Source organism: Lithobates pipiens, unplaced genomic scaffold (genome assembly GCF_037356315.1).
Source record: "Lithobates pipiens isolate NorthernLeopardFrog02 unplaced genomic scaffold, aLitPip1_a1.2 Scaffold_10, whole genome shotgun sequence".
Taxonomy (NCBI): domain Eukaryota; kingdom Metazoa; phylum Chordata; class Amphibia; order Anura; family Ranidae; genus Lithobates; species Lithobates pipiens.
The window spans coordinates 174,664,452-174,687,801 of NW_027507686.1; the positions used below are offsets into that span (position 1 = coordinate 174,664,452).

At 47.6% G+C, this 23,350-nt stretch overlaps 1 protein-coding gene across 1 annotated transcript in view; it reads left to right on the forward strand.

Moving 5' to 3' along the window:
- Positions 1-23,350, forward strand: part of LOC143925921 (mucin-2-like) — a 230,350-nt gene that overhangs the window by 98,067 nt on the left and 108,933 nt on the right. The window contains exons 25-29 of the mRNA XM_077450216.1: positions 7,923-8,054; positions 9,935-10,082; positions 14,990-15,036; positions 15,234-15,428; positions 17,526-17,564. Of these exons, the coding sequence (XP_077306342.1) occupies positions 7,923-8,054; positions 9,935-10,082; positions 14,990-15,036; positions 15,234-15,428; positions 17,526-17,564 (561 nt within the window). The remainder of the gene's footprint in view (positions 1-7,922; positions 8,055-9,934; positions 10,083-14,989; positions 15,037-15,233; positions 15,429-17,525; positions 17,565-23,350) is intronic.

Sequence of the window (23,350 nt, forward strand, 5' to 3'; positions counted from 1 at the left end):
TACAGGACCCTTTTTTTCATCCGCAGCAGAATCGGATCACATGGGTGTTCACACCATGCGATCCGATTCCTGTCCGAGTTTGCAGATCGCAAAAGGGTTGTTTTTTTGGGAGTTTCACTTATTTATTTTTTTCTAAGCTGCATCTTATTCCTTTCACATATATGAATATGGCTGATGCTAATGAGCTAACAATGAGAGACTGCTACAAATGAAAATACAACTGTACGTTCATGAAATTGTAGACTTGATCAATTATTTGAAATTAAATAAAAATTTTCATCAGCTCCCCCAAAACAAATGTTAGTCTTAAAGTGATTGTAAGGACTCGTTTAAAAAATAAAATAAAAATAACAAACATGTTATACTTACCTCCCCTGTGCAGTTGGTTTTGCACAGAGAAGCCTGGATCCTCCTCTTCTCGGGTCCCTCTTTGCTGCTCCTAGTCCCTCCCTCCTTTGAGTGCCCCTCAGCTAGAAGCTTGCTACAGAGGTCACCCAAGCTGAGTCAGAGCTCTGTGCAGGGCAGCCATCAGAAATTGTGGGGCCCATTACATAGCTTTAGGCCTGGGCCCCCCCGAGCCTGACCACCAACATTCCCCAGGGTCCAACCCACTGGCTGTCCCACCAAATCTGCCCACTAGCCATCCCACCAAGTCTTTCAGTGCCTCAGCCCCCTCACACCTGTACACTCTGAGCCTCCTAACACCTGAATGCTCTGAGTCTCTTCACACCTGTACACTCTCAGCCCCACCCCACACCTGTACACTCTGAGCCTCCTCACACCTGTACGCTCTCAGCCCTCCCCCACACCTGTACACTCTCAGCCCCCTCACACCTGTACGCTCTCAGCCCCCTCACACCTGTACACTCTCAGCCCCCCTCACACCTGTACACTCTCAGCCCCCCTCACACCTGTGCACTCTCAGCCCCCCTCACACCTGTGCACTCTCATCTCCCTCACACCTGTACACTCTCAGCCCCCTCACACCTGTACGCTCTCAGCCCCCTCACACCTGTACACTCTCAGCCCCCCTCACACCTGTGCACTCTCAGCCCCCTCACACCTGTACACTCTGAGCCCCCTCACACCTGTACGCTCTCAGCCCCCTCACACCTGTATGCTCTGAGCCCCCTCCCACCTGTACACTCTCAGCCCCCCTCACACCTGTACACTCTGAGCCCCCTCACACCTGTACGCTCTCATCCCCCCACACCTGTACACTCTCAGCCCCCTCACACCTGTATGCTCTCAGCCCCCCTCACACCTTTATGCTCTCAGCCCCCTCACACCTGTACACTCTCAGTCCCCCTCACACCTGTACACTCTCAGGCCCCCTCACACCTGTACACTCTCAGGCCCCCTCACACCTGTACGCTCTCAGCCCCGCCACACCTGTACACTTTCAGCCCCCCCTCACACCTGTGTACACTCTTAGCCCCCCTCACACCTGTACACTCTCAGCTCTCCTCACACCTGTACACTGAGCCCCCTCATACCTGTACACTCTGAGCCCCCTCACACCTGTACACTCTCAGCCCCCCTCACACCTGTGCACTCTCAGCCCCCCTCACACCTGTGCACTCTCATCTCCCTCACACCTGTACACTCTCAGCCCCCTCACACCTGTACGCTCTCAGCCCCCTCACACCTGTACACTCTCAGCCCCCCTCACACCTGTGCACTCTCAGCCCCCCTCACACCTGTGCACTCTCAGCCCCCCTCACACCTGTGCACTCTCATCTCCCTCACACCTGTACACTCTCAGCCCCCTCACACCTGTACGCTCTCAGCCCCCTCACATTTGTACACTCTCAGCCCCCCTCACACCTGTACACTCTCAGTCCCCCTCACACCTGTGCACTCTCAGCCCCCCTCACACCTGTGCACTCTCAGCCCCCTCACACCTGTACACTCTGAGCCCCCTCACACCTGTACGCTCTCAGCCCCCTCACACCTGTATGCTCTGAGCCCCCTCCCACCTGTACACTCTCAGCCCCCCTCACACCTGTACACTCTGAGCCCCCTCACACCTGTACGCTCTCATCCCCCCACACCTGTACACTCTCAGCCCCCCTCACACCTGTGCACTCTCAGCCCCCCTCACACCTGTGCACTCTCAGCCCCCTCACACCTGTACACTCTGAGCCCCCTCACACCTGTACGCTCTCAGCCCCCTCACACCTGTATGCTCTGAGCCCCCTCCCACCTGTACACTCTCAGCCCCCCTCACACCTGTACACTCTGAGCCCCCTCACACCTGTACGCTCTCATCCCCCCACACCTGTACACTCTCAGCCCCCTCACACCTGTATGCTCTCAGCCCCCCTCACACCTTTATGCTCTCAGCCCCCTCACACCTGTACACTCTCAGTCCCCCTCACACCTGTACACTCTCAGGCCCCCTCACACCTGTACACTCTCAGGCCCCCTCACACCTGTACGCTCTCAGCCCCGCCACACCTGTACACTTTCAGCCCCCCCTCACACCTGTGTACACTCTCAGCCCCCCTCACACCTGTACACTCTCAGCTCTCCTCACACCTGTACACTGAGCCCCCTCATACCTGTACACTCTGAGCCCCCTCACACCTGTACACTCTCAGCCCCCCTCACACCTGTGCACTCTCAGCCCCCCTCACACCTGTGCACTCTCATCTCCCTCACACCTGTACACTCTCAGCCCCCTCACACCTGTACGCTCTCAGCCCCCTCACACCTGTACACTCTCAGCCCCCCTCACACCTGTGCACTCTCAGCCCCCCTCACACCTGTGCACTCTCAGCCCCCCTCACACCTGTGCACTCTCATCTCCCTCACACCTGTACGCTCTCAGCCCCCTCACACCTGTACGCTCTCAGCCCCCTCACATTTGTACACTCTCAGCCCCCCTCACACCTGTACACTCTCAGTCCCCCTCACACCTGTGCACTCTCAGCCCCCCTCACACCTGTGCACTCTCAGCCCCCTCACACCTGTACACTCTGAGCCCCCTCACACCTGTACGCTCTCAGCCCCCTCACACCTGTATGCTCTGAGCCCCCTCCCACCTGTACACTCTCAGCCCCCCTCACACCTGTACACTCTGAGCCCCCTCACACCTGTACGCTCTCATCCCCCCACACCTGTACACTCTCAGCCCCCTCACACCTGTATGCTCTCAGCCCCCCTCACACCTTTATGCTCTCAGCCCCCTCACACCTGTACACTCTCAGTCCCCCTCACACCTGTACACTCTCAGGCCCCCTCACACCTGTACACTCTCAGGCCCCCTCACACCTGTACGCTCTCAGCCCCGCCACACCTGTACACTTTCAGCCCCCCCTCACACCTGTGTACACTCTCAGCCCCCCTCACACCTGTACACTCTCAGCTCTCCTCACACCTGTACACTGAGCCCCCTCATACCTGTACACTCTGAGCCCCCTCACACCTGTACACTTTCAGCCCCCCCTCACACCTGTGTACACTCTCAGCCCCCCTCACACCTGTACACTCTCAGCTCTCCTCACACCTGTACACTGAGCCCCCTCACACCTGTACACTCTGAGCCCCCTCACACCTGTACGCTCTCAGCCCCCCACACCTGTACACTCTCAGCCCCCTCACACCTGTATGCTCTGAGCCCCCCTCACACCTTTATGCTCTCAGCCCCCTTACACCTGTATGCTCTCAGCCCCCTCACACCTGTGCGCTCTCAGCCCCCCACACCTGTACACTCTCAGCCCCCCTCACACCTTTATGCTCTCAGCCCCCTCACACCTGTATGCTCTCAGCCCCCTCACACCTGTATGCTCTCAGCCCCTCACACATGTACGCTCTCAGCCCCCCTCACACCTGTACACTCTCAGCCCCCCTCACACCTGTACACTCTCAGTCCCCTTCACACCTGTACACTCTCAGGTCCCCTCACACCTGTACACTCTCAGCCCCCCTCACACCTGTATGCTCTCAGCCCCCTCACACCTGTACGCTCTCAGCCCCCCTCACACCTGTATGCTCTCAGCCCCCCTCACACCTGTACACTCTCAGCCCCCCTCACACCTGTGCACTCTCAGCCCCCCTCACACCTGTGCACTCTCATCTCCCTCACACCTGTACACTCTCAGCCCCCTCACACCTGTACGCTCTCAGCCCCCTCACACCTGTACACTCTCAGCCCCCCTCACACCTGTGCACTCTCAGCCCCCCTCACACCTGTGCACTCTCAGCCCCCCTCACACCTGTACACTCTCAGCCCCCTCACACCTGTACGCTCTCAGCCCCCTCACATTTGTACACTCTCAGCCCCCCTCACACCTGTACACTCTCAGTCCCCCTCACACCTGTGCACTCTCAGCCCCCCTCACACCTGTGCACTCTCAGCCCCCCTCACACCTGTACACTCTCAGCCCCCTCACACCTGTACGCTCTCAGCCCCCTCACATTTGTACACTCTCAGCCCCCCTCACACCTGTACACTCTCAGTCCCCCTCACACCTGTGCACTCTCAGCCCCCCTCACACCTGTGCACTCTCAGCCCCCTCACACCTGTACACTCTGAGCCCCCTCACACCTGTACGCTCTCAGCCCCCCTCACACCTGTATGCTCTGAGCCCCCTCCCACCTGTACACTCTCAGCCCCCCTCACACCTGTACACTCTGAGCCCCCTCACACCTGTACGCTCTCATCCCCCCACACCTGTACACTCTCAGCCCCCTCACACCTGTATGCTCTCAGCCCCCCTCACACCTTTATGCTCTCAGCCCCCTCACACCTGTACACTCTCAGTCCCCCTCACACCTGTACACTCTCAGGCCCCCTCACACCTGTACACTCTCAGGCCCCCTCACACCTGTACGCTCTCAGCCCCGCCACACCTGTACACTTTCAGCCCCCCCTCACACCTGTGTACACTCTCAGCCCCCCTCACACCTGTACACTCTCAGCTCTCCTCACACCTGTACACTGAGCCCCCTCATACCTGTACACTCTGAGCCCCCTCACACCTGTACACTTTCAGCCCCCCCTCACACCTGTGTACACTCTCAGCCCCCCTCACACCTGTACACTCTCAGCTCTCCTCACACCTGTACACTGAGCCCCCTCACACCTGTACACTCTGAGCCCCCTCACACCTGTACACTCTGAGCCCCCTCACACCTGTATGCTCTCAGTCCCCCACACCTGTACACTCTCAGCCCCCTCACACCTGTATGCTCTGAGCCCCCCTCACACCTTTATGCTCTCAGCCCCCTTACACCTGTATGCTCTCAGCCCCCTCACACCTGTACACTCTCAGCCCCCCTCACACCTTTATGCTCTCAGCCCCCTCACACCTGTATGCTCTCAGCCCCCTCACACCTGTATGCTCTCAGCCCCTCACACATGTACGCTCTCAGCCCCCCTCACACCTGTACACTCTCAGCCCCCCTCACACCTGTACACTCTCAGTCCCCTTCACACCTGTACACTCTCAGGTCCCCTCACACCTGTACACTCTCAGCCCCCCTCACACCTGTATGCTCTCAGCCCCCTCACACCTGTACGCTCTCAGCCCCCCTCACACCTGTATGCTCTCAGCCCCCCTCACACCTGTACACTCTCAGCCCCCCTCACACCTTTATGCTCTCAGCCCCCTCACACCTGTATGCTCTCAGCCCCCTCACACCTGTACACTCTCAGGCCCCCCACACCTGTACACTCTCAGCCCCCCTCACACCTTTATGCTCTCAGCCCCCTCACGCCTGTATGCTCTCAGCCCCCTCACACCTGTACACTCTCAGGCCCCCCACACCTGTACAATCTCAGCCCCCCTCACACCTTTATGCTCTCAGCCCCCTCACGCCTGTATGCTCTCAGCCCCCTCTCAGCTGTACATTCTCAGCCCCCCCACACTCTGTATGCTCTCAGCCCCCCCACACCTGTAGGCTCTCAGCCCCCCACACCTGTACGCACCTAGCCCCACTCACATGTGTGTATATGACAAGTATGTGCACACACAGGCATGCACATACACACACACACAGACATGTACACACACAGAAATGTAGACACACAGGCATGTACACAATCACACACACAGCCCCCCCACCACGATAGCCCTGACTTGTAAGGGGGCCCTAGTCCCAGCTCATGACAGAGCAGCAGCCTTCTGACTCACACACATACAGGAGCATCCACGGAGCTCCTCTGCACGCGACCCTGCCTCCTCATATACCTGCCAGTCGGCCGGGTCCATCCAGATGCTGGAGCCCCTTACAAGTGTATGGGCTGTGCCCCCACGATGGTGACCCTGGCTCCGTGTATCCATTCAGACAAGGAGCCCCCCGACCTAGCCCCACCCCTTCTATCCCCTGATTGACTGACAGCCACAGGAGCCAATAGTGCTGCTGCTCTGTCTCAGACAATCAGGAGGAGTGTACTGAATGGCTGAGGGGATCGTGGACATTGCTGGACAGAGAAGGAGCTCTGGTAGGTAATTAGGGGGTGCCTGGGGGGCTGCTACACACAGAAGGTTTTGTTTCTGGGGAAAGATTGTGACCATATGGTTGGGGTCTACCCAGTAGAATGGACTGGCTCCTGGCTCAGGCTCTCAATGAGCTGCTGAGAGTTTTAGCCAGGTGCTCCCGCCTGTCCACAGCCCATGATCGCATGAATGCAAGGGGAAGGCGTTGGGTTCACAGAGCAGACAGCATTAACTGACAGTCGCCTGAGGACTGAGTGATCAGCGGCGTTTGATCACTTGAGTTCTCAGTCTTAGAGCTGGCACAGGAACAGATGCTGCATCCACCTAGATAAGTATGATTAAAAAAAAAATATATATATATATATGACTTTTAAAGAGGTTGACTTTAAGACACCAACCAGTTAAAGGACTAGGCTCCCTCACTGCCTGTGCTGCTGAATGCTGCTTCATTGGGGAGAAATCCCCAACTGAAATCTGTGCAGAAACTGACACTTCCAGAACTGTCAATCTTTTGTGTCTCTCCACTGAGCTCTATGGTTCCTTTTACTTACCACTGTGACCTGTATTGATGTGAAGAAGGTCAGCAGAAAACCACTAAACACAAAAGGGAACACAGGGAATCAACACTCCTGGAAGTGTTGGCTTCTGCACAGACATCACTGGAGGATTTCTCATCAATGAAGCAGCAACCAGCAGCACAAGTAGTGGGAGAGGTATGTATTTAACATTTTCTTTCCAAGCTTAGCATTTGTTCACACTACAACTTAAAGAGGAACTTCAGTCACTTAAAAAAAAAAAAAAAAAATTATTAGCAGCTACAAATACTGTAGTTGCTGACTTTTAATAAAAGGACACTTACCTGTCCAGGGGTCCAGTTCTTCACTGGTCTTCGAGTCCTTAGTGTCAGCATGTTTAGAAAGCCATTTTTTGTGGCTTCACAGTCGGCTTCCCACTGCGCATGCATGAGTCATGCTGCGTTTGTGAGTGGACATGCAGCCCCCTGGGACTGGTGATGTGTCCCAGGAGGTTTCAGAAATGGGAACAGGTACCCGCTAGAAATAGATACCCCCCAAGAAAACACTACCAATAATGTGGTGTGCTGGATTTTGGGGGGGGGGGGGGATGCTGTATAAGAAAAAACGTAACTTCTCATTTAGAGAAAAGTTTGTATGACTTGAAAGACTATCCATGCTCTGCAAACTATAGTTATTATAGTATTAATTTACAGATACTGTGGTATCATTTGAAAGTGGGACTTTTGAACCTGATATCATTGAAACATATTGCAGAATATGACTTATCCTTCCTACAAGGTCTTTAACTGCTAGTAATTTGAAATCCTAAAGCCTTAATGGATGTTTTATACTATTAAACAACATACACAATCCAAACTCAAATACTAATATCAAAACTGTATATCATTATAAACTATTATAACTGTATTTCACCCATGTAATGTATTTGTTTTCCCTTTAGCCATATTTTGTGACTACTACAACCCTAAAGATGAATGTGAGTGGCATTATCACCCTTGTGGCTACCACGACATAAAGACCTGTCGTTCCATCAACAATGTCTATACTAATGTCACCGTTACCTACCTAGAAGGTGAGTCTTTCAGAGCTATCATATTATATACCAATTTCTATGACATATTTACAAAAGGCTATGGTAGAGGAGCTTAAAGTTGAACTCTATACAGATATAAAAAATACACAATGTCAGGTTATTACATTGCTAAATATACTTTTAAATGCTCGCTGTGTAAATACAGAAATTAATTTTTCACAATGTTAATGTTGTATTTAACAAGACATAAATAGCAGATCGTCAACATTTTTTTTAAAGAGTTTTTGCAACTATGTTTCAAAATGTTTCTGCTGTAATGGTGAATAAATGGCTTTATAAATCACTGCCCCCAAATATGCAGATTAAGAGTTGCTTGACCCAGAATAGTGTTTTAAACTATTAAAGACCGAGATCCGGGCAACTAGCTTTTCAAATAAAGTCAGCACTGATATCTCTTGAATAAAGGTTTCCTTTAAAGTGGTTGTAAACCCTTACAACCAACTTTGACCTACAGGTATGCCTAGATTAAGGCTTACCTGTAGGTCCAAGAAATATCTCCTAAACCGTGTCTACGGCGCATGCGCCGTAGACAGCAACACGCAGGCGCACTGAGCGTGCCGCTGTCAACGGCGATATGCCGCAAGTGGCAGCTCCCATGCGCGGGAGTGATGTCATCGCAGCTTCGCCAAATGACAGTGGCGGAGTAGCGAGACCCACCAAGAAGATGGATGCTCCGGACTACAGGGGACAGCGGTGACATCGCTGGCTCCTGTGTCAGGTAAGTGACACATAATGGACTACTATGCGATGCATAGTAGTCCATTATGCTTTACCTTTGCAGGGAATCAAAGCGGAAGTAAACCCATCAGGGTTTACTTCCTCTTTAATGGAGTCTATATTCTGCTCCTTCCAAAAATGAATCACTATCTCTAAGTGACCAATGCATCAGTTTTTGCTAGGGAGCTGTGATTTGCGAATGGAAGCTATGAAGATTTTACAATAGCCTCTGTGCACTGTTAGATAGAATAGCAAGAGGAACAGCATGGGTTACCCTAAATTGTAATTGGTTATTTTCTGAGACTTAAAGAGAAGTAACATTTTTTTCCCCATATTTATACTTACCTAGTTGAATGCAGCATCGATGCAATGCTGCATTTGTCCCCCGGCGCCTCTACACTGAGAACTGAGCGATCGAACACTGCCAATTGCTCGGTTCTGACAGCTCTCTGCTCTGCCGTCTTCTTGCTCACTGGAGTGCTGGGCCTTTGAGAGGGTGGGGCGGCTGGCTCAGCCTCCCAGCAAGCCGCGTATCGGGCCAGGCACCTGGCGGATCCCGACTTTCATTTTTGGGATAACGCAGCACCTGAACCGAATTCTGTAATGTCAGCAGAGAGCGGACATCAGCCTACTCTCTGCTGAAAATGGGTCACAGGAGTGCAAAACAAATGGCACTCCTGTGATCCACAGGAGAAGTACAGCTAAATGAGCTTTGGCTATGCTTCTTCTTTAAGCCTGATGCACACCAATACCAGCTGGGTTTAGTGAAAAAAAAAACCTGACAGCTCTAGTTGGAGCCGCTGTACTAATGATCCAATGTTAGTACAGTGATCTCTCCCACTGAGCTGTTGTTATGACAAGGGGATGCTCCCCCCCCCCCACCAGAACACACTGGTCAGTGCTTTCTGCCATTGGCTGAGATTGCTGATCGGGAGCTGGTCAGCTGCTGGTTTTCCCAGCATGCTCATCCAACAGAAGCCGGCCAAACTACAATCTACTGTCAGACTGGCTCATATACATGGGTCGAAAGCCGGATGTTTTTTTAATGAACCGGCCAATGTCTAATGACATTCTGTCGGTGTGTACTAGGCAGTAACCAGCATGTTACATATAACTAACATGATATTTTTACATTTTGTTAGGCTGCTACCCAACATGCCCTAAAGACAAACCTATTTTTGATGAGTCAAAGAGGATTTGCGTGCCGCCAGAACTATGTGGTTGTTACATTAACAATACCCACTATGAGAATGGAGATGAAGTGCCCAGTGATAAGAATTGTCACTCTTGGTAAGATGCAGTGTTTCATTTTTTTATGTCACATTTCAATTTAGTTTTAGTCATAGTCCTTTAGAAATCAGAATTGTTTTAGTTGTATTTTAGTGGACTAAAGGAAATTAAACAATAGGTCAAAGAGTAGCCTTTAAGTTGTCATAGATAGAAAGTTATAGGCATGAGACAATTCATCTCCCAAGAGATCTTTGCTGAAAAATCTTTAGGGCCCTTTCCCACGGCCGTGTCCGTGTATGGAGCCCACTCTGCTCAGCGGGGGATCGCTCCGTCGATCCCCGCTGAGCAGGAAGATGACAGGTCCATCTCTGCACACTGTGCAGGGACGGACCTGTCAGAGCGCCGCATGGGGAATAGGATGAAGACGGACCGTTAAGTCAGTTTTCATCTGATCCTCAGATGGATGGAAAAATAGGGTTTTCCTCCATCACACTTTTTCGGATTGGAGCGAGTCGGATTTCAGCGGACATGTCACCGCTGACATCTGTCCCTCCATAGAGGTCTATGGAGTGTCCGTTCAGATCTGCTTAAAAAACTGACAGGTGGACCTGAACGGACCATCCGTGTGAAAGAGGTCTTACTTAGATTTGCATGCTTAGATCACCTGAACATACATGTTTATGACTGTGGGGATGTCCAGGTTGCAGATATATCCAGCACCAGTTTATCTCCAGAAAGTTATATATTGTTTTCCTAAAAAAAAAAAAATCCAACACACATGTTCACTTCACCCTGAAAACAACTGGTTAGGGGAAGCTATGATTTTTTTTTTATTGCTGGGCACATCAGCAGATCAGGATTAACCAATCCTAATCTGATGTCTATGGCTATCTTTAGCGTTCCTACACACAGTACTAATGTCTGAACATCAGTATTCCTGGCTGAAAATTCATTGGCTTATTTTGCGAGTATTTATGCTTATCTGCACGTATTGATGCATGTTTTTTTACATACACTAGCTCCCAGAATGCAATTCTAACCTCTTCAAATGTGTAACATACATACTCTCGTATGTGAATAAAATACTGACCAGCAACACGTATTTTTTTACTCAGCTATATGCATCGCACGTTTACTGGTCTGTGTGTACAGAAGGGTTGCCACCTGTCCAGTTTTCTCCCAGACAGTCCGGTTTTTGAATGATGTTTTTGGGTTTTCATCTTTCTGAGACCCGGACACATTATTCACACCGGACTGTACCCGCTCGCCATCTGATGTGGTTCCCCTCCCCGATGGCAGCCTGTTTCAGCACAGCAGAGTGTCAGTGGATCACACACACACAGGAAGTGGGGGGAGCATGGACGCACGCTGATTGAGGTCTGTAGAACATTTTTTTATGCTCTGTAGATGGACAGGGGAGGGGAGAGAGTGGCTGGGAAGGAGAACAACCTAAAAAATCTGTAATTATTGGGGGGTTCAGAGGATATATGCTGGAGGGGAGCTTTAACATGGGAAGAGACTTATGCTAGAAGTGTTGGTTAGATTTGAAATCTAACAACCCCTTCAAGCACTATTCTTCTCCCCTCTCAAAGCACTCACCCAGCACATATCCAACCCCCCCACTCCCATCTTGCACTAGCCCTCTCCTTTCCCAAAGTGCCCCCCAGCACATATTTTACCCTCCCCTGCTAGCTTTCTCCCCTCCCAAAGCATCCTTCTAGCACTTACCGGCCCCCCTAGCACAAGTCCTCTCCTCTTCCAAAGCACCCCCAGCAGATGTTCAAGCCCCCCCTGCTAGCTCTAGCTCTCTCCCTTCCCAAAGTGCCCCCCCTGCTAGCTCTAGCTCTCTCCCCTCCCAAAGCACCACATTTCTGACCCCCCTCTAGCACCAGCGCTCTCCCCTCCCAATGCATCCCCCCAGCACACATCCATACCCCCCTCCAGCACTAGCCCTCCCCCTCCCAAAACATCCCCCCAGCACACATCCATATCTCCCTTCAAGCACTAGCCCTCTCCCCTCCTGAAGCACCACCAAGCACATATCTTAATCTCCCCAACACTAGCTCACTCCCCTCCCAAAGGGTCCCCCCAGCACATATCTAACTCCCCCACTACCCTGCTAGCACTAGCCCTCTCCTCAGCACATATCTGACCCCTGCATTTTGTACATTAAATATTTCTGACGCCCAGATTCTGTGCAGAACCCTCACACACTGTTCACCATGTGTGCCGCATTACCACTCTCTTTCAGGCCACCAAAAGTGTCCCAGGTATTTTACAATCTTATAGTGTATACCAAAAAAAAAAAAAAGCCTCTGCTAAAGTGTTTGGGTTTAGCTTGAAGAAAAGGTGGCAACCCTAGTGAACAGGCACATTGAAAAGAATGGGCTGCATATGGATTAATAAGAAAAGCCTATATGCTTAAAAACATTCAGGCATTATTCAAGCAGCAGTGCGCAGGAGGGCTTAGAGCAGGGCTCTCCAAACTATTGCCCTCCAACTGTTGCGGAACTACACGTCCCATGAGGCATTGTAAAACTCTGACATTCACAGACATGACTAGGCATGATGGGAACTTTAGTTCCTGAACAGCTGGAGGGCCATCGTTTTGAAATCTTTGGCTTAGAGGATCTATTTTTTGCCCAGTATAAACTAAAAACTATTTGGTGGCTCTCGGGGAAAATGTGAACTGCAACATTTTCTTGTTACCATTGAGCCTTAAGAGATAATGAAGGAAAACTCTGGCACTTACAAAATTAGCTTGAAGAGCTTTTGGTGGATGTTGTGGCGTTACACTCTATAATGATTTATAATGATGACAATCATTTAAGGGCTCCAGTGAGTTTCAAGGTCTGCATAGTTCCTGTAGCAATTACATTGGAGTCTATGCAACAGGAGAGGTGGAAACACACAAAGACCAAAGGTTTGGTGATTTTTCCTCTACAATGACGAGTTTTTATATAGTATTACTTGGTATGACAATCATCCAGTATCAGTAATCCAGGAATATATATTATGGCGAGATATGAATGTGACAATAATTAGTAATAATGTGGCAACTTGTATAAGTGGCTTAAAGTGGTTGTACACCCTGTACAGACACTTTTACCTACAGGTAAGCCTATATTAAGGCTTAACTGTAGGTGCTTGAAATATCTCCTAAACTTCTGCAGTTTAGGAGATATTTACTAAAAAGCTTAGCGCCGACTACTGTGCATGCGCCAATGTCATCGGCGCATGTAGCCTTTAGAAAAGGCACATTGTGCCATTTCTAATAGGGGTCATGCCATGACTGGCATGCGCTGGAGTGATGTCACGCGACTCTGGCCAGTCACAGAGTCAAAGTTCGAGGCCACGGAATGAAAAAGGGTGAAGATGGATGCTTCCTGCTAGTGGGGACAACGGAGACATTGTGGGCTGCAGTTTCAGGTAAGTGACACATAATGGGCTACTATGTAATGCATAGTAGCCCATTATGCTTTACCTTTGCAGTTATATAAAGAGGAAGTTAAACCCACCAGGGTTTACTTCCTCTTTAAAGTGAAACCAAAAAAAAAAACAATTTCATACACATCTAATACGGGCCCTATAAACTATTTTTCATGAAAATGTTTTCTTACCATTTTTTTTTGCCTCCTTGTAATGTCTTCCATGACCTCCCGAACCTTTCCTTTACCTGCTCACTTCCGTTTGTTTGGAACGAGCAGCGCACATTAGTTGCAGTCATGTTAACTGCTCTATGCACTCTACACATCCCATAGTCCAGGTATATGCAATTAGTGGACCTCCAGCTTTTGCAAAACTACAAGTCCCATCATGCCTCTGCCTCTGGATGTCATGCTTGTGACTGTCAGAGCCTTGCTATGCTTCATGAGACTTGTAGTTCTGCAACAGCTGGAGGTTCACTAATTGCAAATCCCTGCCATAGTCCATAGTCTATAAGTCCATCCAGGGATCAAACAAGAGAGGGTGGCACTGGCTACATTCCTTCATATAATGGGGACATGTAGAATGGACAAATCCACCCTCTAACAGGAAGACAGATCACAGCAGCAAATAAAATGGAATTTGGAGACGTAGACTCTCAGAGCAATAGAAAGCACTATTATGAGTTAAGAATGTGCTGGCAGGACGTCAGGAAAAGTCCTGCCAGCAGCTTCTTTGGAGCGGTGAAGGAGCGGTGTGTTTACTGATCCTCCACCGCTGCTCTCCATTGAAATTAATGGGGCAGTGCTGCATTACCGCCGGCGTATTGCGGGCAATTTTAACCCTTTCTCAGCTGCTAGCGGGGGTAAAAGCGCCCCGCTAGTGGGCAAAATGCGCTGCAAATCCGACGGTAAAACGCTGCTAAAAATAGCAGCGTTTTACCGCCGACGCTATGGGCGCGGCAGTGTGAAAGGGGTCTTATAACTAATTGAAGGATGTGTAGTCCATAATTTATACGAATTGCTCTTTTACTTGTCAAACCAAGTGCAAATACACAATTCACATTTTCCTGATAACAGTTTACAACAAACCATGTTCTTTGGTAAAAGAGCAGTTCAATATGAATTATGGATTACACATATTACACATCCTTCAAATTTGCTACTTAGTTCATTATTCAAGATAAAATTGATATAATTTCACATGCCACTAAACTCCGGTTTATATGAAATATATATAGAGAGAGATAGAAATAGAGAGAGAGAGATTATATATAATCTCTCTCTCTCTCTCTCTCTCTCTATATATATATATATATATATATATATATATATATATCATATAAACCGGAGTTTAGTGGCATGTGAAGTGATATCAATTTTTTCTTGAATAATGAACTAAGTAGCCAATTTTTTGTGTGTTCTTTGTAAGCAATCTATACAATCAGGGTAATTTCTGCTTATTAGAAGTCCAGTAAGGCAGGGTATGTTATTTACTATAGCTCAGTTACCATCAAAACATTTTTATTTTCTATTTTTTAGTGTATGTACTCCAGAAGCAAAGGTTGAATGTATCTACAACCAGTCAGGTAAAGTCAACATTTCATTTATTTTATAGAAGCACCATTATTTATACTGTACATATTTATGATATCTAAGGTGAACAGAAAGACTGCATTGCAAAAAAAAAAAAACTAAACCAAATCTTTTGTGCTATTACAACATTTAAAAATAGTAAAAGTAATTTCTGTTGAAATAAATGCATTATGTATTTTGTTGGTTGCAGCATGTGTCTGTATTATCAATGGCACCGTATATGAAGAAGGAACAATCATATCCAAAGAAGAACATTCTGGAATATGTTATATAATAAAATGTGTGAATGGCACACAGAAGGGAGAGTTAGACGTCTGCTCCACTACTATACCTACCACTACATCCATTACCACCACCACCACTGTACCACCAACAACAACAACAGGTAATAACTTGCACATATAATTTAAAGCATAACTAAAAGCAAAACTTTTTAGATTTGGATAGAATGGAGGGAGATTGGAACATGTGTCTTCTGATTTTTATTGGCCCTGTCCTGTTTAGTGTTATCACAGAGAGTGAAAGAAAATCCCAAATTCTGAGTGGTCACCAGAACAGGAATAGAGGACACATCTTACAGTGGGGACACTAGTACTGGTGACAACAGGGGATTCACAAACTTTGGAGGGATTTCCTCTCACTTCCTGTTTTGGGTCTACCACAGGAAGCACAGGAAAATCTCCCCCTTTGGGGGCACAGATGGTAGAAAAAAAACAAAACTGACAGGGGTTATAACCCTTACTTTATCCAAAATGAAAAAAAGTTTTACCTTTAGTATTGTTCTTGGCATCGTGATTCTAGTTTGCGCTAAAGTTATATCAGCTGCATGCACATCCAGTGTGTGTAATTACATTTATGTGTCTGTTGGTGCTGTGCTATAAGCCAAAACAATATGCAGAAAACATCAAATGTATATGATATAAGAATAGCAAATTCCTGTTAGAAAATCCAAAAATAATACACATGAAACAACATGAAAAAGCATAAATGATTCAACAGTTCATGCACAAAAGATTACAGTCCCACAAGTCCATAAAAATCAAAAGTAAAGTGATATCCAAAACTTCGATGTGACATCATCACCAGGCGACCCCCATGGGTGTAAGTCACCTCACTGCAGGGCCTCAAATATAAGGCAACAGAAGCCTTGTATTGTCCAAAATGATTAAATCAGCAGCTGCGGATGGTTGTCTTGGATTAGCAAGTCAGCATAACACAGAGCACTATCAGTGTTTTTATTTTTGTATTTTTCCTATTCTTATGTCATATACATTTGATGTTTTATGTATGTTGTTTTAGCTTACAGCGCCACACTAATTTACACAAATGTTTTATAGGATTGTACAGAGCTTTATAAAGTCCTCTCATATATACATACATATATACAGTAGCACATAGTTTTTAACCACTTCAGCCCCGGAAGGTTTACCCATCTATATGACCAGCCCGTTCTTTGCGATATGGCACTGCATTACTTTAACTGACAATTGCGCGGTGGTTGCAAGGCTGTACCCAGATAAAATTTATGTCCTTTTTTACCCACACATAGAGCTTTCTTTTGGTGGTATTTGATCACCTCTGCGGATTTTATTTTTTGTGCTATAAACAATAAAAACCAGACAATTTAAAAAAAAAAAAAAATTTTACTTTCTGCTATAAAACATACCAAATATTTTTTTTTTTTATGAAATCTGTTATTCATCAATTTAGGCCAATATGTTTTCTTCCACATGTTTTTGGTAAAAAATAACAACAAGCATATATAGATTGGTTTTCACAAATGTTATAGCGTGTACAAACTATGGGATAAACAGGATTTATGGATTTTCTATTTATTTATGTTTTTTTTTACTAGTAATGACGGCGATCATCGATTTTTAGCGGGACTATGACATTACGGCGGACAAATCAATCACCTAACTGACACTTCTGACACTTTTTTGGAGACCAGTGACACCAATACAGGGATCAGTGCTAAAAAAAGCACTGTCAGTGTACTAATGACACTAGCAGGGAAGTGGTTAACATCAGGGGTGATCAAAGGGTTAAACGTGCTCCTAGGGAGTGCTTTTTAACTGTGTGGGGGATTCTTTGACTGGGGGAAGACAAAGATCTGTATTCCTGCTTAGATTACATATACAGACCGCCATTCTGCTTCTCCTGCCTCTCCTGGGAATGGGTGCTATCGAACATCGCGTCCGCCGGACCCGCTGAATGGCTCCTGCTGTGTCTAATCACAACAGGAGCGGGTCACCAGTGCGTGCGCATGGGTCCCAGACTCAGGTATGTGATTTCACACAGGAGAGCCGCCCTGCCGCAGTATATATGTGTGGGGCGGTTCAGAAGAAGTTAACAGACATGTGGGAATGCACCATTTAATGCAAAAACATATCCTTTTTTTTCTTTGAGAAAGATTTGTGAATGATTCCAGTACTTATATCAATATTGATCTGTCGATTTGTTTCTGTTCTGTCTTTTTTAGTCACTACCACATCTACAACAAGCAGTTCCTCCTCAACAAGTAAGTTATTATCATTGATGAATAATTACTAAAAAAAAATCACCTGATCCAGCATATAAATATGATTTATATTTTCCCTGCTATTGCATAACAGTTATGCCGGAACAGAGTTTTATGCTGCATACACACGATCGGACTATCCAGCGGACTTAGTCAGGCGAACAACCCGCCGAACGAGCGGATCTGCCCACACACAACCAGACTTTTCCTGCAGACTAGGTCTGTCAGACAATCCGTCAGACTATGGCGGGGGTCCGCCAGACTTTTGAAATGAACAGACTTGCCCACACACGGAGAAAAGTCTGTTCATTTTGTGACTCCTGGTAGACGGAACTAGCGAAGGAAGTTAATGTCGCTGCCTCCATCAGTGAGATTGACACCTCGCTAGCCCCGTCACATGGTATGGATTTAAAGGGGAACCCCTATGCAGAAAAAACTGCGTGGGGGTCCCCCCAAAGTCCATAGCATACTTTTATTAATAAGTGGGCTCCCAGATTCTGGCCCCCTACCCTATGTGAATGAGTATGGGGTACGATATATTTTATGGGGTACGAAGTATTTTAAAAACCTGTGTTTTTTTTTTTTATGTACACTTTTTTCAACAGGTGAATTGGTAGGGGTACATCGTACCCCATACTCATTCACATTCACATAGGGTAGGGGGCCGGAATATGGGGGCCCCCTTATTAAAGGGGGCTTCCGGATTCCAATAAGCCCCTCGCCCGCAGACCCCGACAACCAACGGCCAGGGTTGTCGGAAAGAGGCCCTTGTCCTCATCAACATGGGGACAAGGTGCTTTGGGGTGGGAGGAGGGCCCCCCCTTCCCCAAAGAACCCCCCCATGTTGAGGGCACGCGGCCTGGTATGGCTCGGGGGGGAGGCACTCGCTCGTCCCCACCCCCTTTCCTGAGCGGCCGGGCTGCGTGCTCAGATGAGGGTCTGCTATGGACTTTGGGGGGACCCCCACGCAGTTTTTTTCGGCATAGGGGTTCCCCTTTAAATCTATACCAGGTGAGTCCGGCGGACAATTTTGAGTCAAGACTTCTTTCAAAGTCCGCCGGACTTTTGAGAATAAAAAGTCAGACGGAGCCCACACACAGGTGGATTGTGCGCCGGACGCTGGTCTGGCGGAACAAGTCCGCCGGACAGTCTGATCATGTGTACGCGGAATTACAGAATACCAGATCAGTAACACTTTAATAACCATGAATGACAGTCACAAAAAAATAAAAAATGGTGGCCTCAAATCTAAAGTAACAATGAAGCCACCAAAGAAATGCTGCTAGCAGGACCTAGAGTTGTTTCCAGAGAGTGGTAGCAGTTTTAATTGCACCAATAAGTGCTCATTTACACTTGCTTTGGCTTCACCACACATTAACGGCTAGTTTACACTTGCTTCAACATGGCTTTGGACACACCATGGTAAAGCTCTCTGAACTCTAGTCAAAGCCCCTGTCACTAAATAAAATGGTTGGCTTACAGTTCATCATCACTGCACCATGGTTGTTATGGTGTCAGGATGAGTGAAGCACATTATTTCTATTATTACATTGTAATATAAAATGAAATGGTTCAACTCACCATAATGCAGAATCAGTGGGAGCCCTGAGTGTGTTACTATCCACGTCTACCTGCCTACAGAGGCAGCTTGTCACTTGCCACGTCCCTGCCACAAGCTGCGGATTGTCACTTGCCTGTCACCAGATGCTGATTGTCACTTGCCACGTCACCTGCCACACATTGCAGATTACACTTGCCACGTCACCTGGCACACATTGCGGATTACATGTGCCAAGTCACCTACCACATGTTGCTGATTGTCACTTGCCACGTCACCTGCCATGCATTGCAGATTACACTTGCCATGTCACCTGCCACATGTTGCTGATTGTCACTTGCCACGTCACCTGCCACATATTGGGGGTTACACGTGCTACGTCACCTGCCACATGTTGCTGATTGTCACTTGCCAGGTCACCTGCCACACATTGCGGATTACACTTACCACGTCATCTGCCACATGTTGCTGATTGTCTTATTGTCGTTGGCCTGCTAAGGTGCAGATTGTCAGAGTGAAGGCAGCAGAGAAATGATGTAATCTCTCTGCTACCTGTGGCTATACAGTGAGGGCAGAACTGCAGTGATGCAGGGCGGGCTGTGAGATGATGTCATCTCTCTGCTCCCCGCCCGCCAGCTCACTGACTGGCCAGTCTCTCCGCTCACCTGTGGACCGGCCCACCCTCTTACTCGATGTCTGCCCTGCACGCCCGCACACTCAACTGGCGACCCCCCACTCATCCGCCGACCTGCCCGCTCAGGCTCTCTCTCACCTGCCGACCCACGCTGACTGGCCCGCCTGCCCATTAACCTGCACACTCGCCCTCCCGCCTGCTCAGTCATCCACTGACTGACCTGCCGAATTTCTCGGAGGTGGCAATAGCCCCATTGCCCCCCCCCCCCGGATCCACCCCTGGTGGCAGATTAGAGAGAACAAGCTCCAACATTATTGTCTGTATAGAACAGCTCAGTATTTGGTCAAAGAGGAGGCAGTGAAATTTGCTGCAAGTATGTGCAGACACGTTCTAGCTGTTCATACTTTATACCTACTACCAGCATTATTGTTTTTCTAAGTGGCATTTACTTTAGGTATTTAAAGATTAAGATTATTATCTGACTCATGAAGCAGTAATAATAAAACTGTCCCCACTGTGCCTCAGTAACTTCTTTGTACCCCTTTTACAGCCTTGGGTACCCCTACATTATTTACTGGTGCCTGATCATATCAGCTTACTAGCAGTACTCGCTCCCATTGCATCTGTGACTGGTTTGATCATTTCAGCTTGCTTCATTCCTTTAGGATGGAGAGCAGGTTCTGAATACAAAGTGGATGAGATTAAGGAACACATGCTTAGTGATCTCCTTTGTGGTGAATGAACCTAGCAGTGATCAGTCTTGAGTAGGATGGGGCATACTGTACCCCTATATACACCATAGGCAAGAGAACAAGTACTGTTCTAATGTATGATTCTGAAGTGAAAATGTGAGCGTGGCCACAGCAATACCTAGAGGTCTTAAAGGAACCCCACCCCTTAATTCTGGGAGGTATTGTAAACTGTACTAAGGGAGACCCAAGTGGAACAGGAGGCTAAAGTGGTTCCAACCCAAGGAGTGCAGAAGCTGTGGTGTCTGGAGGTGAGATTTATGGGAGCCTTAGGCCAGCTGTAGATGGTTTGAATTTTGGATGGTTCAGTAGGAACCATGCATGGGCAGGCTAAATGTGTCAAGTTGATCGGTCTATCATTTGGGTACAGCCAGTCTGCCAGATTTACTTGCGATTAATTTTAGCGGCTTGCTATAGCCACTAGATATAATCAATGTCTTCTCCCAGCGGGGGCGAATTCCGCCCCCCACCAGAAGAATGCAAGGGATTCCCTGCAAATATCTTTCCTAGAACCCCTTAAAGAGGAACTGCAGTCTGCTCTCATAATTTGTAATAAAAACATCTTTGCCATTTCAAAGCTTCCCTCCAACCACTTTGCATATTATTTTATATATACTGTAATTCTGTACTTGCCAAATATGCTGCAGAAATCTCCCTCTACTGAGTCTGGCTGTAGCTGAAGCTGCTGTCTCTTCACTTCCTGGATTTACACAGATACACAGAGGCACAACTCCAGCTCTGCATCCCTACAGCTCTCATTGGCCCTCTTATGACTCATCCCCTCTCCCTTCCTGGCCAGCTCTCACAAGAGTAAGAGAGAGAGAGCTGTGCATGATGTCATCAGCCTAGGCTTTTTACCAGACAAGAAACATGAAGTTGGCCGTATAACTTATTTACTGCCAAAAAAAAAAAATGTTACTATCCAAAGTTAAAACAACAAGGGCAGAGGATTTAATAGATGGAAAGTTTAAAAAAAAACGACTGAAGGTCCACTTGAAGAAACACAATTGATATTTTATTTATTGGTTCATTAATAAATATTGCTCACCTTGTTTACTACACTATGGAGCTTTTCCTTTTTGCTTCCATAAAGTGGTTTGGTTGTGTGAAATGATGTTCCACAGGTGTACAGCAATGATTCTGTATTACTGAAGGTACCTTTTGCATGTGTGATCCTTTTTAATAAATTGATTTGGTTGCACCGTTTGCTGTGTTTGTTGTTGCAAGGTTTGGTCCCATTGTTTACATCTTTGTAATCAAAAGTTTCCTGCGATTTTATTGGTTGGGTGGTTGCCTGAAACCCAAGACACAATTTTAAGCCAGTCTTGAATACTCCACACAAATCTAGGCTCAGCCTCATACCTAATAAACAGACACAGACATGTTACCAAGGTTATGTTATATTTTCACATACCCAAGTGTAGCACTGACTCCCGAAGGAGCGGGTGATTTGATTTGGGCCTGCACTCTAGTAACAACACCCCACTAACTTGCTTCAGTCCCCTTGACACAGCTGTGGTGCAATACAATACAGTACAATATAATATATTACAATATACTGTACCTGTATTGTCCTCTCAGGATCCACTGGCTCTACCTGCTGGGAGAAAACAATACTCCACACAACGAGGTGCTTAACCAAAATATATTTTACTATATATATATATATATATATATATATATATATATATATATATTTGTAAATAGGTGATTACAACAATAGCATTGTCATCCATACTTGACTCCTTCACTGGGGCCCTTTGAAGTTTAAAGCCGGCTTTTGGGATTTTGTCCCCTTGCTTGGGCACACTCGACTGAGATGTCAGACTCATCCACTGTTGAAACAGGTCATGGGTTCTTCTACTACCGTGGGACTGGTCAGTTCTTTAGGCACAGGAACCTCTCTATCCAGAGGAATGGTGTATCTGGCAGTCAACAGAGCCATCATTTCCAGTATTTCTTTCTGTATCTGGAGCAGTTTTTCCAGTTCAAGCTGGCTTGTGGGTAGATGGTGAGTGGATGAAACCCACGGTCTCTGTTCAGCACTTGCTGTCAGGACACTGAGTTCTCGAGTGCTTGCGGAAGCCTCTAACTGATGGACTTTGACACTTGTGGTGCTGGGAAGTTGAAGCTTTGTCTTTCTGCCCTCTCTCTCCTATCTGGCCATCAATACTGAAATCTTTCCGGATAGTCACTTCCTGCAGGCAGCCATGAGTATGCTTCTTCATTACCGACCCAGGTTTTGGCATAGTCTGGCTGTCTTTCTGACCTCTGAATGTGACACGTGATCCATTAATGTACTCAGCTATCATACTGGAGGTCTCCTGAAACTTCTCCTGTATGTCACTGTATTGCCTTTTTAGGTCAGCCAACTGTTGCTCTACCTACTTTCTTGTCAAAGGGTTCTATCTGCTTCTGACCCAGACAGTACTTTTTTGACCTGGTGGGATGTGTCAGGTAGAACTTTGTCTTCTCTGACAATATTACACTGGCACCTTGAAAGTTTTCAGGGACACCTTGCCTCCACTCTAGTAATGCGTAACTGCAATCAGTCTCATAGTCTGGTCTCACTGGGACAACATAAGCTTTTCTGTCTGGGGACAATGCTTGCACATGCACTTGCATTTCTTTAATTTCTCCCTCCAATCAATGGCCATGTTTGCTTCTGTGTGTTTGCCTTCCGCTTGGCACCATTGGACCACAGTAATGGCACTGCTGGGATGGGCCCCCACATGTAGTACTGACTCCCGAAGGAGCGGATGATTTGATTTGGGCCTGCACTCTAGTAACAACACCCCACTAACTTGCTTCAGTCCCCTTGACACAGCTGTGGTGCAATACAATA